General features: G+C 41.7%; 1 protein-coding gene across 1 annotated transcript in view; it reads left to right on the forward strand.

Moving 5' to 3' along the window:
- The window catches only part of LOC100286411 (runt-related transcription factor 2), an 83,873-nt gene that overhangs the window by 20,674 nt on the left and 46,410 nt on the right, over positions 1-16,789 (forward strand). Inside the window, exon 3 of the mRNA XM_045695491.2 lies at positions 10,734-10,838. Coding sequence (XP_045551447.2) covers positions 10,734-10,838 — 105 coding nt within the window. The remainder of the gene's footprint in view (positions 1-10,733; positions 10,839-16,789) is intronic.

Consider the following 16,789-nt stretch of genomic DNA (forward strand, 5'->3'; position numbering starts at 1 on the left):
ACGCTGTTTAAAATCAATTTTTATGGTATTTTTCTCATAAAATAGCTATAATATTCCAACTGGACAATGCTGTATTCATTCAAAAAGGAAGAGAAAAAATGGCGAGGTCTCGTGAATGCGCATATCCATTCCCTTTGTCCTCAGGCAGACCACTGACAAACTGAGTTACTATACTTTGCCCAGAGACAGGAGACGCCCCAATCTGCTTTCTGGCGGCTTTAGAGAGCCAATGGAAGCCTTAGAAAGTGCAACATAACCCCATGGATACTGTAGTTTCGATAGACAAGCAAAAGGAGAACTACAAAATCGCAGACAGGCCACTTCCTACTTGGAATCTTCTCAGGTTTTTTGCCTGCCATATGAGTTCTGTTATACTCACAGACACCATTCAAACAGTTTTAGAAACGTCAGAGTGTTTTCTATCCAAATCTACTAATAATATGCATATTCTCGTTTCTGGGCAAGAGTAGTAACCAGTTTAAATCTGGTACGTTTTTTATCCGGCCGTGAAAATACTGCCCCCTAGCCCAGACATGTTTTAATAACCTGAACCAGATTACAGGCACTGGTTACAGTGAGAAGCTTCCTCTTGAGCAGACAGCTTGATGAAAACCAGTCAATATGCAGGTCCCCAAGAAAGTAGACCTCTCTGTTTACATCACATACACTATCAAGCATTTCACACACATTATTTAGATACTGACTCTCAGCACTTGGAGGCCTATAGCAAGACCCCAAAGCTATAGAGATAAATAAAGAGTTGTACTCTATATATCAACTCCCAGTAATTTAACACACCAACATTCCCCTGAAGAAGGCACATTGATGCCCAAACATTGGTGTTTTATCCAATTAATTACTGGGAGTGTATATATAGAGTGTGTATATAGAGTGTATATATAGAGTGTTATACATAGAGTGTATATATAGAGAGTATATATAGAGTGTATATATAGAGTGTATATATGGAGTGTATATCTAGAGTGCATATATAGAGTGTATATATAGAGTGTATATATATAATGTATATACAGTATAGAGTATATAGAGTGTGTATATATATAATGTATATACAGTATAGAGTGTATATATAGAGTGTATATACAGTATAGAGTGAATATATAGAGTGTATATACAGTATAGAGTGTATATATAGAGTGTATATAGAGTGTATATACAGTATAGAGTGTATATATGGAGTGTATATATGGAGTGTATATATATAGAGTGTATATACAGTATAGAGTGAATATATAGAGTGTATATACAGTATAGAGTGTATATATAGAGTATATATAGAGTGTATATACAGTATAGAGTGTATATATAGAGTGTATATATGGAGTGTATATATAGTGTATATATAGAGTGTATATATAGAGTGCATATATAGAGTGTATATATAGAGTGTATATATATAATGTATATACAGTATAGAGTATATAGAGTGTATATATATAATGTATATAGAGTATAGAGTGTATATATAGAGTGTATATATAGAGTGTATATATGGAGTGTATATATAGAGTGTATATATAGAGTGTATGTATGGAGTGTATATATAGAGTCTATATATAGAGTGTATGTATGGAGTGTATATATGGAGTGTATATATAGAGTGTATATATAGAGTGTATATATAGAGTGTATATATGGAGTGTATATACAGTATAGAGTGTATATATAGAGTGAATATATAGAGTGTATATATAGAGTGAATATACAGTGTAGAGTGTATATATTGAGTGTATATATGGAGTGTTCGACTGTATATTTATACAGCTTACAGTTTATTTGTCGTTAGTCACCACCTCGACACTAAATCATTTCTCAGGGTGTGTGCCAGCTCATGCTTTTTATTTGACTATAGCAACACCCCAAAGGAAAAGGCTTTAGATGTGCCAAGTGAACCTACAACCACAACACTTCAATAACACTTGACATGAGATCTTCTCTAAGCATTACATGGATATGATTCTGATTATATATAGTCGTGGCCAAAGGTTTTGAGAATGACACAAATATTAATTTTCACTTAGTCTGCTGCCTCAGTTTGTATGATGGCAATTTGCATATACTCCAGAATGTTATGAAGAGTGATCAGATGAATTGCAATTAATTGCAAAGTCCCTCTTTGCCATGCAAATGAACTGAATCCCCCCAAAACATTTCCACTGCTTTTCAGCCCTGCCACAAAAGGACCAGCTGACATCATGTCAGTGATTCTCTCGTTAACACAGGTGTGAGTGTTGACGAGGACAAGGCTGGAGATCACTCTGTCATGCTGATTGAGTTCGAATAACAGACTGGAAGCTTCAAAAGGAGGGTGGTGCTTAGAATCATTGTTCTTCCTCAGTCAACCATGGTTACCTGCAAGGAAACACGTGCCGTCATCATTGCTTCGCAGAAAAACGGCTTCACAGTCAAGGATATTGCTGCCAGTAAGATTGCACCTAAATCAACCATTTATCGGCTCATCAAGAACTTCAAGGAGAGCGGTTCAATTGTTCTGAAGAAGGCTTCAAGGTGCCCAAAAAAGTCCAGCAAGCGCCAGGACCGTCTTCCAAAGTTGATTCAGCTGCGGGATCGGGGCACCACCAGTACAGAGCTTGCTCAGGAATGGCAGCAGGCAGGTGTGAGTGCATCTGCACGCACAGTGAGGCGAAGACTTTTGGAGGATGGCCTGGTGTCAAGAAGGGCAGCAAAGAAGCCACTTCTCTCCAGGAAAAACATCAGGGACAGACTGATATTGTGCGAAAGGTACAAGGATTGGACAGCTGAGGACTGGGATAAAGTCATTTTCTCTGATGAATCCCCTTTCCGATTGTTTGGGGCATCCGGAAAAAAGCTTGTCCGGAGAAGACAAGGTGAGCGCTACCATCAGTCCTGTGTCATGCCAACAGTAAAGCATCCTGAGACCATTCATGTGTGAGGTTGCTTCTCAGCCAAGGGAGTGGGCTCACTCACAATTTTGCCTAAGAACACAGCCATGAATAAAGAATGGTACCAACACATCCTCCGAGAGCAACTTCTCCCAACCATCCAGGAACAGTTTGGTGACAAACAATGCCTTTTCCAGCATGATGGAGCACCTTGCCATAAGGCAAAAGTGATAACCAAGTGGCTCGAGGAACAAAACATCGATATTTTGGGTCCATGGCCATGAAACTCGCCAGACCTTAATCCCATTGAGAACTTGTGGTCAATCCTCAAGAGGCGGGTGGACAAACAAAAACCCACAAATTCTGACAAACTCCAAGCATTGATTATGCAAGAATGAGCTGCCATCAGTCAGGATGTGGCCCAGAAGTGAATTGACAGCATGCCAGGGCAGATTGCAGAGGTCTTGAAAAAGAAGGGTCAACACTCCAAATATTGACTCTATGCATCAACTTCATGTAATTGTCAATAAAAGCCTTTGACACTTATAAAATGCTTGTAATTGTACTTCAGTATTGCATAGTAACATGTGACGAAAATATCTAAAGACCCTGAAGCAGCAAACTTTGTGAAATTTAATTAATTAATTTGTGTCATTCTCAAAACTTTTGGCCATGACTGTACAGCAACACCTCCCCCATAAGCATTCCTGTCTCTTCTATAGATCTTATATCCTTGTATTGCTACAGCTGTGTCATTAAATTTTCACAAAGACTAAGTGAGTCTCAGAAATGGCTAATATATGAATGTTATCTGACGTTAGCAAGTTATTGATTTCATTAACCTTATTTTTAAGGCAACATACATTATTTTATCATATTGTATTTTTCATTGTACTATATATTGTATTATATACAGAGCATTCAGAAAGTATTCAGACCCCTTGACTATTTCCACATTTTTGTTACATTACAGCCTTATTCCGAAATGGATACAAAAAATATATAACTCACATCAATCTACACAAAATTCCCCACAATGACAAAGAAATACAGGTTTTTAGAAGTTTTTGCAAATTTATAAAAAATAAAAAATTGAAATATTACATTTACATAAGTATTCAGACCCTTTACTCTGTACTTTGTTGAAGCACCTTTGGCAGCAATTACAGCCTTGAGACTTCTGGGCTATGATGCTACAAGCTTGGCACAACTGTATTTGGGGAGTTTGTCCCAATCTTTTCTGCAGATCCTCTCAAGCTCTGTCAGGTTAGATGGGGAGCGTTGTCGTACAGCTATTTTCAGGTCTCTCCAGAGATGTTAGATCGGGTTCAAGTCCAGGCTCTGGCTGGGCCACTCAAGGACATTCAGAAACTTGTCCCGAAGCCACTCCTGCGTTGTCTTGGCTGTTTGCAGGTCGTTGTCCAGTTGGAAGGTGAACCTTCGCCCCAGTCTGAGGTTCCTGAGCACTCTGGAGCAGGTTTTCATCAAGTATCCCTCTGTACTTTGCTCCGTTCCTCTTTCCCTCGATCCGGACTAGTCTCCCAGTCCCTGCCGCTGAAAAACATCCCCACAGCATGATGCTGCCACCCCCATGCTTCACTGTAGGGATGGTGCCAGGTTTCCTCCAGACGTGACACTTGGCGTTCAGGCCAAAGAGTTCAATCTTGGTTTCATCAGACCAGAAAATCTTGTTTCTCATGGTCTGAGAGTCTTTAGGTTCCTTTTGGCAAAATCCAAGAGGGCTGTCGTGTGCCTTTTACTGAGGAGTGGCTTCCGTCTGGCCACTCTACCATAAAGGCCTGATTGGTGGAGTTCTGCAGAGATGGTTGTCCTTCTGGAAGTTTCTCCCATCTCCACAGAGGAACTCTAGAGCTCTGTCAGAGTGACCATCAGGTTCTTGGTCACCTCCCTGACCAAGGTCCTTCTCCCCCGATTGCTCAGTTTTTCCAGGTGGTTCTAAACTTCTTCCATTTAAGAATGATGGAGGCCACTGTGTTCTTGGAGTCCTTCAATGCTTCAGAAATGTTTTTGTACCCTTCCCCAGATCTGTACCTCGACACAATCCTGTCTCAGAGCTCTACGGACAATTCCTTCGACCTCATGGCTTGGTTTTTGACCTGACATGCACTGTCAACTGTGGGACCTTATATAGACAGGTGTGTGCCTTTCCAAATCATGTCCAATCAATTGAATTTACCACAGGTGGACTCCAATCTAGTTGTAGAAACATCTTAAGGATGATCAATGGAAACAGGATGCACCTGAGCTCAATTTCGAGTCTCATAGCAAAGGGTCTGAATACTTAAGTAAATAAGGTATTTCATTTTTTTTTTATATACATTTGAAAACATTGCTGAAAATCTGTTTTTGCTTTGTCATTATGGGGTATTGTGATGTCATTATGGGGTATTGTTTGTAGATTGATGAGTAAAATGATTCATTTAATCCAGGCTGTAATGTAACAAAATGTGGAAAAAGTCAAGTGGTCTGAATACTTTCAGAATGCAATGTGTATTAATATGGGCTATTTCCAGCCCCTTTCCTGGGATAGACTCTGGGAGAAACAAACTGTTCTTCAGGTCCTGGACCTCTCTGGTCAGGTTGTCCATTCATTTATTAGTTGACTCCACCAGTAATTGGATAAAACACTTGAAGCTATGTTCTTGTTGTTGTAGAACTTATTTTTATTAGTTTAAAAAGATCCTTCACGTGTGATAGAGAGATACCACTGTCCTCAATGGTACTCCCACCGGCTTTGGTCTTTGTTATGGTAGAAACATATTTTACGCTGTTATTCCTCTCCGTTCCAGACAGGGCAGGTCACAGGGAAGATTGAAAACAACAATAAACAGCAGGGATCTAGACAATGGCTAAATGCATCCCAGGCTGCGTTCTAGCTCTCAAGAAAACCCTGCTAGCATGATAGGCAGCTAGCTAGCAGCTAGGCTAGTTGCTATGCCAAAAAGCTCCACAGACCCGGCCTTGGTCCGCAGGACCACTGGACAGATAGTAGCGGTCCCAGTAACGTATGCCAACTGCGTTGTGGGATACAAACTCAACTGGTAGTTAGCTAATAAGCAAACTTTTTCAATAGACTTTAAAAACCTTCCAAAACAACAAACTTTCCAAAACAAAACAAACAGAGCCCAGATGGCATATTACTAAGGCATATGAAAGTTTACATGTTCCAGAAGGCATTTCTGTCCAAAAAAATAATTTTGCTTAAAAAGTAAAAACGTTGTTCAAATGCCTCTTCTGTGAAGCAGTGCCGGATTTTCAGAGATTTTTCAGCTCTTTTCAGCTATGTTTTTATTTCAGTACAAAGGAAATCTTTCTACTGTAACAGCATCCCAAAAAACTTCAGCAACAATCAGCAGCTCATTTAAATAAATAAAAATGTCTGTCTGTCTGTCTGTCTGTCTCTCTGTCTCTCTGTCTCTCTGTCTCTCTGTCTGTCTCTCTGTCTCTCTGTCTCTCTGTCTCTGTCAGTGTCTCTCTGTCAGTGTCTCTCTGTCAGTGTCTGTCTCTCTGTCTCTGTCTCTCTCCATCTCTCTCCATCTCTCTCTGTCTCTCTCTGTCTCTCTGTCTCTCTCCATCTCTCTCCATCTCTCTCTGTCTCTCTGTCTCTCTGTCTCTCTGTCTCTCTGTCTCTCTCCATCTCTCTCTGTCTCTCTCTGTCTCTCTGTCTCTCTCTGTCTCTCTGTTGGTGTCTCTGTCTCTGTCACTTTGTCGGTGTCTCTCTGTCTCTCTGTCTCTCTGTCGGTGTCTCTCTGTCGGTGTCTCTCTGTCTCTGTCTCTCTCTGTCTCTCTGTCGGTTTTTCTCTGTCTCTGTCACTGTCTCTCTGTCTGTGTCTCTCTGTCTCTGTCTGTCTGTCTGACACGTGGACCGCACCACCAGCTGTTCACCACAGCAACACCCCTCCCACTTCCTTTTTCCTGTGGGTAGCCATGGTTACATGACGCGTCCACATACCTCTGCCGTTAATGTTTGTGCTGAGTCGGCAGCTCCGCTCTGAATCATAACACACACACACACACACACACACACACACACACACACACACACACACACACACACACACACACACACACACACACACACACACACACACACACACACACGCTAGGCTTAGCAGCAACTGCTTGGATTATCTGTAGAGGAAATTACTATTAAAATACCTTACCCCGTCTCGGCCCACGCAAATGTACACTGACAGACAAGAGGTCATATGGACAGACCTTCACTGTTCAACAGGTCAGATGGACAGACCTTCACTGTTCAACAGGTCAGATGGACAGATCTTCACTGTTCAAAAAGGTCAGATGGACAGACCTTCACTGTTCAAACAGGTCAGATGGACAGACCTTCACTGTTCAAACAGGTCAGATGGACAGACCTTCACTGTTCAAACAGACCAGATGGCTACTTTTGGGGCTTCACCGTGTTTCATTGAAATGTACAGTGCCTTGCAAAAGTATTCATCCCCCTTGTAATTTAAATTGATTTTTATTTTCGATTTCATGTAATGGACATACATACAATAGTCCAAATTGGTGAAGTGAAATTCAAAAAATTACTTGTTTAAAAAAATTCTGAAAATATATACAACGGAAAAGTGGTGCGTGCATATGTATTCACCCCCTTTGCTATGAAGCCCCTAAATAAGATCTGGTGCAACCAATTACCTTCAGAAGTCACATAATTAGTTAAATAAAGTCCACCTGTGTGCATTCTAAGTGTCACATGATCTCAGTATATATACAGCTGTTCTGAAAGGTCCCAGAGTCAGCAACACCACTAAGCAAGGGGCACCACCAAGCAAGCAGCACCATGAGGACTAAGGAGCTCTCCAAACAGGTCAGGGATAAAGTTGTGGAGAAGTACAGATCAGGGTTGGGTTATAAAAAAATATCAGAAACTTTGAACATCCCACGGAGCACCATTAAATCCATTATTACAGTTTTTTCCAACTGCTTTCACACGTTTTCAAAACTGTCTTCTTTTTTTGCAAAACTCTACACACAATTCCCAAAACTGCACACACAAAATGCAAAATGCCTCACATTTCCTTCAAAATGTAACACTGCATTCAAAATGCCATAAACACATGTCAGAATGAAGCATTTGCATCAAATGGCAAACACTGCTTTCATAATAGTACATTTGTGGATATACCATGTAAACACTGTTGTTCTAAATCTAAAGCTCTTTGGTCTTTCATAGGCTTATATCTACATTTCAATACAATGTTCTACAGTGAAAGTAATCTGCTGAGAGGGGTAACAAGTACACTGTAAACACCAATGCAATGTAGAAACAGAAAATATTTATTAGGCCAAACATTACTGTTGTATACAGTAGCATACAACAAAACTATAAACATATGTAAACCAAAAGTATATTCTTTAGAATACAGTAAAGAACACGATTGTGTGTGTGGGGTCCCGGGGGGGGGGGGGGGGGGGGGGCAGTCCAGGAATTGGTAGGGGGGGGGGCAGTCCAGGAATTGGTAGGGGGGGGGGGGGGCAGTCCAGGAATTGGTGGGGGGGGCAGTCACCAGTGCTAAAGGAAAGCAAGTCACTTCCTGTTAGATTTTTGTGTTTTAGGTAGAGAATTGTGTGTAGTGCTTTGAAAAAAGTGTTTTATGCAATTGACAACTGAGTCAAAGGCTGAGAAATAGCTTCTGGTGTTGGATATTTGGTGTGTAGTTTTCCACTTTCAGTGAGAGGTTTCAAAAATCGGGTGACATGAAAAGATTTTGTGTGTAAGCAGTTGGAAAAAACTGTAATCAAATCAAATCAAATGTATTTATATAGCCCTTCTTACATCAGCTGATATTTCGAAGTGCTGTACAGAAACCCAGCCTAAAACACCAAACAGCAAGTAATACAGGTGTAGAAGCACGGTGGCTAGGAAAAACTCCCTAGAAAGGCCAAAACCTAGGAAGAAACCTAGAGAGGAACCAGGCTATGAGGGGTGGCCAGTCCTCTTCTGGCTGTGTCGGGTGGAGATTATAACAGAACATGGCCAAGATGTTCAAATGTTCATAAATGACCAGCATGGTCAAATAATGATAATCACAGTAGTTGTCGAGGGTGCAACAAGTCAGCACCTCAAGAGTAAATGTCAGTTGGCTTTTCATAGCTGATCATTGAGAGTATCTCTACCGCTCCTGCTGTCTCTAGAGAGTTGAAAACAGCAGGTCTGGGACAGGTAGCACGTCCGGTGAACAATTGAAAGAATCTGGCTCCACAACAAACCTGCAAAGAGAGGGCCGCCCACCAAAACACACAGACCAGGTAAGGAGGGCATTAATCAGAAAGGCAACAAAGAGACCAAAGATAACCCTGAAGGAGCTGCAAAGATCCACAGAGGAGATTGGAGTGTCTGTCCATAGGACTACTTTAAGCTGTATACGCCACAGAGCTGGGCTTTACGGAAGACGGGCCAGAAAAAAAGCCATTGCTTAAAGAAAAAAATAAGCAAACACGTTTGGTGTTCGCCAAAAAGCATGTGGGAGACTCCCCAAAAATATGGAAGAATGTACTCTGGTCAGATGAGACTAAAATTGAGCTTTTTGCCCATCAAGGAAAATGTTATGTCTGGCACAAACCCAACACCTCTCATCACCCTGAGAACACCATCCCCACAGTGAAGCATGGTGGTGGCAGCATAATGCGGTGGGGATGTTTTTCATTGGCAGGGACTGGGAAACTGGTTAGAATTAAAGGAATGATGGATGGTGCTAAATACAGGGAAATTCTTGAGGGAAACCTGTTTCAGCCTTCCAGAGATTTGAGACTGGGACGGAGGTTCACCTTCCACCAGGACAATGACCCTAAGCATACTGCTAAAGCAACACTCAAGTGGTTTAGGGGGGAACATTTAAATGTCTTGGAATGGCCTAGTCAAAGCCCAGACCTCAATCCAATTGAAAATCTTTGGTATGACTTATATTGCTGTACTCCAGCGGAATCCATCCAACTTGAAGGAGCTGGAGCAGTTTTGCCTTGAAGAATGGGCAAAAATCCCAGTGGCTATATGTGCCAAGCTTATAGAGACATACACCAAGAAACATGCAGCTGTAATTGCTGCAAAAGGTGCCTCTACAAAGTATTGACTTTTGGGGGGTTGAATAGTTATGCACACTCAAGTTTTCAGTTTTTTGTTGTTTGTTTCACAATAAAAAATATTTTACATCTTCAAAGTGGTAGGCATGTTGTGTAAATCAAATGATACAGACACCCCCTATATGAACAGACCTTCACTGTTCAAACAGACCAGGTCAGGAGACTATATGAACAGACCTTCACTGTTCAGACAGACCAGGTCAGGAGGCTATATGGACAGACCTTCACTGTTCAGACAGACCAGGTCAGGAGGCTATATGGACAGACCTTCACTGTTCAAACAGACCAGGTCAGGAGACTATATGGACAGACCTTCACTGTTCAAACAGACCAGGTCAGGAGACTATATGGACAGACCTTCACTGTTCAAACAGACCAGGTCAGGAGACTATATGGACAGATCTTCACTGTTCAAACAGGGATGACAGGATAGGAAATTGAGGGGGTCATGTCTTTACTGTTGAATCCAACGAGTAGAGAAAGGAAGGAAAGGAAGGAAAGGAAGGACGGAAGGAAGAAAGTGAGGAAGGAAGGAAGCAAGTGAGGAAGGAAGGAAGGAAGCAAGGAAAGAACGAAAGAAAGAAAGAAAGAAAGAAAGAAAGAAAGAAAGAAAGAAAGAAAGAAAGAAAGAAAGATAAGAAGGAAGGAGGTATTGAATGCAGGCCTTTAGGTAATGAATTGTCCTCTGACTCAGTGTGTCTGATGATGTTCCCACAGGAAAGAGCTTCACGCTGACCATCACCGTGTTCACCAACCCTCCTCAAGTAGCAACGTACCATCGAGCCATTAAAGTCACCGTGGATGGACCCCGTGAACCACGGAGTGAGTACACACACACACACACACACACGCACGCATGCATACACACACACCTCATCATGTGTTGTTGGACTGAATTTCGAAATAATTCTAAAACGGTGTGTGTGTGTGTGTGTGTGTGTGTGTGTGTGTGTGTAGAGGTATACGGGGTAGCAGAGTGCTAGACTTAGCTCTGTTTAATGGTGCTTATAAAAACAACTGAAGAGGAAAAAAAACGGACTATTTCCATCTAGTGCCAACTGGTCTGGCAGGCAGCTGTTCTCTCCTCCCTTGTTTTTCCTCCCTCGCTCTCCTCTTCTCTCTATTCATAAAAACATTATTCTCAACTCTGGCGTCTCAATGAACACTATCACATCACATCACAACAAAAACTTTCCCCATCTCCCCTCTACCCCTCCCTTCCTCGCTCCATTGCCCAGTCTTAGTAAGTCGTAATTAAGAGGCCCTTCACACACTGGGCTACGGAGAGATGGAGGAGGGAGGGAGGTAAGGGGAAGTATAGGGAGGGAGGTAAAGGGAAGTATAGGGAGGGAGGTATGGGGAAGTATAGGGAGGGACGTGTGGGGAAGTAGAGGGAGGGAGGTAAGGGGAAGTATAGGGAGGGAGGTAAAGGGAAGTATAGGGAGGGAGGTAAAGGGAAGTATAGGGAGGGAGGTAAGGGGAAGCATAGGGAGGGACGTGTGGGGAAGTATAGGGAGGGAGGTAAAGGGGACGTATAGGGAGGGAGGTAAGGGGAAGTATAGGGAGGGAGGTAAGGGGAAGTATAGGGAGGGAGGTAAAGGGAAGTATAGGGAGGGAGGTAAGGGGAAATATAGGGAGGGAGGTAAAGGGAAGTATAGGGAGGGAGGTAAGGGGAAGTATAGGGAGGGAGGTAAGGGGAAGTATAGGGAGGGAGGTAAAGGGAAGTATAGAAAGGGAGGTAAAGGGAAGTATAGGGAGGTAAGGGGACGTATAGGGAGGTAAGGGGACGTATAGGGAGGGAGGTAAGGGGACGTATAGGGAGGGAGGTAAAGGGAAGTATAGGGAGGGAGGTAAGGGGAAGTATAGGGAGGGAGGTAAAGGGAAGTATAGGGAGGGAGGTAAAGGGAAGTATAGGGAGGTAAGGGGATGTATAGGGAGGTAAGGGGAAGTATAGGGAGGGAGGTAAGGGGAAGTATAGGGAGGGAGGTAAGGGGAAGTATAGGGAGGGAGGTAAGGGGAAGTATAGGGAGGTAAGGGGAAGTATAGGGAGGGAGGTAAGGGGAAGTATAGGGAGGGAGGTAAGGGGAAGTATAGGGAGGGAGGTAAAGGGAAGTATAGGGAGGTAAGGGGACGTATAGGGAGGGAGGTAAAGGGAAGTATAGGGAGGTAAGGGGATAGACTATCAGTAACATGTCAACTAACTATCTACTAACCCAACCTCTAACCCTAACCTTAACCCTTATCCTTTATTCTAAATTTAACCCTAATCCTAATCCTAACCCTAATCCTAGCCCTAACCCTAACCTTAACCCTTAGCCTTTATTCTAAACTCAACCCTAACCCTAATCTTAGCCCTAACCCTAATCTTAACCCTTAGCCTTTATTCTAAACCTAAACCTAACCCTAACCCTAACCCTAATCCTAGCCCTAACCCTAACCTTTACCCTTAGCCTTTATTCTAAACTAAGCCCTAACCCTAATCCCAGCCCTAACCCTAATCTTAACCCTTAGCCTTTATTCTAAACTTAACCCTAACCATAATCCTAGCCCTAACCCTAACCTTAACCCTTAGCCTTTATTCTAAACTAACCCTAATCCTAATCCTAGCCCTAACCCTAACCTTAACCCTTAGCCTTTATTCTAAACTTAACCCTAACCATAATCCTAGCCCTAACCCTAACCTTAACCCTTAGCCTTTATTCTAAACCTAACCCTAACCATAATCCTAGCCCTAACCCTAACCTTAACCCTTAGCCTTTATTCTAAACCTAACCTTCAACTTAACCTCAGCAAGCATTTGCTTATCAACAGCTAGTGTGTTGATAGTATGACAATCTAGACCATCCACAGATGGAACATCACCCCCGCAAAACATATATTAAGATTCAGTCAAAATGACTCGTTTTATCAAGTCAAATACATTTTATACATTTGTTGAGTTGACCATTTTTCTGTTGTTGAGTTGAGTTGACTTCACTGAAAAATGCTGTTGTAGTTAAAGTGGTCTGTCGGTTGGTGGGTTGACATTACTGAATGCACTGGCAGTTTTCAAACTGGCTAAAGATCTTATACATGAGCAAGAGGCTATTGGGAGCAAAATGTTCCCTACTGAAATCTGTATTCTATTAATGTTCGGGTTAGGGTTGTTAAATCAATGCAAATACTGTATATTCTACAGGAAGTCACATGACTTCTACAGGAAGTCACATGACTTCTACAGGAGTGTAACTTGAAGAGAACACTCATTCTGAGTGGATGTGTTTCTTCCTTCTCCCAGACCTAGCCCTGCTAGCATGTACAATGCCTTCGGAAAGTATCCAGACCCCTTCCCTTTTTCCACATTGTGTAACGTTACAGCCTTATTCTAATTGATTAAATTAAGCATTGCATTGTAATGTTCTGAGAACCATGTCTGTTCCACATACACACGTACGCACGCACGCACACACACACACACACACACACACACACACACACACACACACACACACACCACACACACACACACACACACACACACACACACACACACACTAGCACATAAAGTTATGAGAACCATGTCTGTTCCACATACACACGCACACACACACACACACACACACCCACACACACACACACACACACACACATCACACACACACACACACACACACACACACACACACACACACACACACACACACACACACACCACACACACACACACACACACACACATACACACGCACACTAGCACATCATGTGTTTCCTAGAGCTTGGTGAGAGTGTGGTTGTCCTATAGTTATTTATCATACAACCTTTCCACAACGTTCTGGGGACGGTGCAGGATAGTTGCTTGGCTTTGGAACATCCTCAGCACAAGGAACTTGACAAAAACCTAAAATCATTTTTGTCTTCATTATATCATCACTTTCAAACAATGTTTTCTAAAAGTTTAAATGTTGCATTTCATTTCTATTTTGGTAATGTTCTAGGAACGTTCTCCAGCTGGTTTGATATTGGGAACGTTCTCCAGCTGGTTTGATATTGGGAACGTTCTCCAGCTGGTTTGACATTGGGAACGTTCTCCAGCTGGTTTGACATTGGGAACGTTCTCCAGCTGGTTTGACATTGGGAACGTTCTCCAGCTGGTTTGATATTGGGAACGTTCTCCAGCTGGTTTGACATTGGGAACATTCTCCAGCTGGTTTGATATTGAGAACGTTCTCCAGCTGGTTTGATATTGGGAACGTTCTCCAGCAGTTCAGAGAACATTAAGAAACATCATCCTTTTGTGGGAATTTCAGTACTTCAGCATAACGTTTCACACAAGTTCCCAAGCGGTTCTTTTTAATGGCATATTTTTACTACGTTCTGTGAAAGTTCTCAAAAATGTTGTGACTTAAGCGATGTTCTCAGAACGTTTAGAGAATGTATGGTTCTCTTTTATGTCAGTTAATGGCAATATTCTGGGAATGTTATAAACAAAAAATGTAGTTGTACACATTAACAATCAATAAGCTCCATAAAAACCACAATGAAACTTTATTAACGTTCAGAGAACGTTCCAATATATATATATTTTTTAAATATACATTTCGTTCTCAGCATCAACAAAACTCTCTTTCCTTTATCTGGTTAAGTGCTATGATCTTAATGAGTGCTTGTTTCCTTTGAATTGGGGTCTGTTTGAACAAACTAAAATGTTTAGCTCTGTATGCCTTCCCATCCTGGTGGTGCAGTGGACTAATTCCATGGACAGAAAACAGAAGAGCATAGGTTTGAATCTCATTGATGCCTTGTCACAATAAAAAATGATATGTGTTTGCAATACCTAAGCAAATTAATTTCAATGTGTCTGGCTTGGAGTTCCAAAAAGTTAACCCAAAATAATGTAGGAGTGTTATTAAAAGTTTTATTGAAACAGGTCACACTTGCCTACCTGGTTAAATAAAGGTGAAATAAAAAGAAACAATTTAGAGAACGTTTAAGGAAGTTACTCCAAAAATAACCCATCATTTCCATTTTAAGTGTTGATAAAACCTCCCAGAGTACATGAACCAGAGTAAAACGTTCTCACAATGTCCCTGCAATAAAACAGTTATTTACCAAGAACAGGCAAAATTTCACGTTTAAAAAACTTTCACATTTACCGGTCAGGAAACGTATGGCTTCGTTCCCAGAACCAATGTGAAACCAAAAACTATTGTTCCCACAATTCCCAAGGAACCTAATGTGCTAGCTGGGAGGTCTCTCTCTCTGTCTGTACTGTCAGTAGAAGACTACAGTAGCTAGCTATATGAACCACTGTAGTAGCAATGAAAGTCTAACTGGGTTTGTGTGGAGGTCAGTAATAACTGTCTGTGTCTGTGACTGTGTCTGTATGGTGAGTGGTTTGTTGGGCCACTGTGTAATTGGGGTTATGTGGCTCAGTGTGGTAGCTAGCTGTATGATACTGTGATATTAGCTAGAGGCTAACTGGGTGTATGATACTGTGATATTAGCTAGAGGCTAACTGGCTGTATGTTACTGTGATATTAGCTAGAGGCTAACTGGCTGTATGATACTGTGATATTAGCTTGAGGCTAACTGGCTGTATGATACTGTGATATTAGCTAGAGGCTAACTGGGTGTATGATACTGTGATATTAGCTAGAGGCTAACTGGGTGTATGATACTGTGATATTAGCTAGAGGGTAACTGGCTGTATGGTACTGTGATATTAGCTAGAGGCTAACTGGCTGTATGGTACTGTGATATTAGCTAGAGGCTAACTGGCTGTATGATACTGTGATATTAGCTAGAGGCTAACTGGCTGTATGATACTGTGATATTAGCTAGAGGCTAACTGGCTGTATGATACTGTGATATTAGCTAGAGGCTAACTGGCTGTATGATACTGTGATATTAGCTAGAGGCTAACTGGCTGTATGTTACTGTGATATTAGCTAGAGGCTAACTGGCTGTATGATACTGTGATATTAGCTAGAGGCTAACTGGCTGTATGTTACTGTGATATTAGCTAGAGGCTAACTGGCTGTATGATACTGTGATATTAGCTAGAGGCTAACTGGCTGTATGATACTGTGATATTAGCTAGAGGCTAACTGGCTGTATGTTACTGTGATATTAGCTAGAGGCTAACTGGCTGTATGATACTGTGATATTAGCTTGAGGCTAACTGGGTGTATGATACTGTGATATTAGCTAGAGGCTAACTGGCTGTATGATACTGTGATATTAGCTAGAGGCTAACTGGGTTTATGATACTGTGATATTAGCTAGAGGGTAACTGGCTGTATGGTACTGTGATATTAGCTAGAGGGTAACTGGCTGTATGGTACTGTGATATTAGCTAGAGGCTAACTGGCTGTATGATACTGTGATATTAGCTTGAGGCTAACTGGCTGTATGATACTGTGATATTAGCTAGAGGCTAACTGGGTGTATGATACTGTGATATTAGCTAGAGTCTAACTGGGTGTATGATACTGTGATATTAGCTAGAGGGTAACTGGCTGTATGGTACTGTGATATTAGCTAGAGGCTAACTGGGTGTATGATACTGTGATATTAGCTAGAGGCTAACTGGCTGTATGATACTGTGATATTAGCTAGAGGATAACTTGCTGTATGGTACTGTGATATTAGCTAGAGGCTAACTGGCTGTATGATACTGTGATATTAGCTAGAGGCTAACTGGCTGTATGATACTGTGATATTAGCTAGAGGCTAACTGGCTGTATGATACTGTGATATTAGCTAGAGGCTAACTGGCTGTATGATACTGTGAT

The sequence above is a fragment of the Salmo salar genome, chromosome 15 (assembly GCF_965601325.2).
Source record: "Salmo salar chromosome 15, fSalSal1, whole genome shotgun sequence".
NCBI lineage: Eukaryota > Metazoa > Chordata > Actinopteri > Salmoniformes > Salmonidae > Salmo > Salmo salar.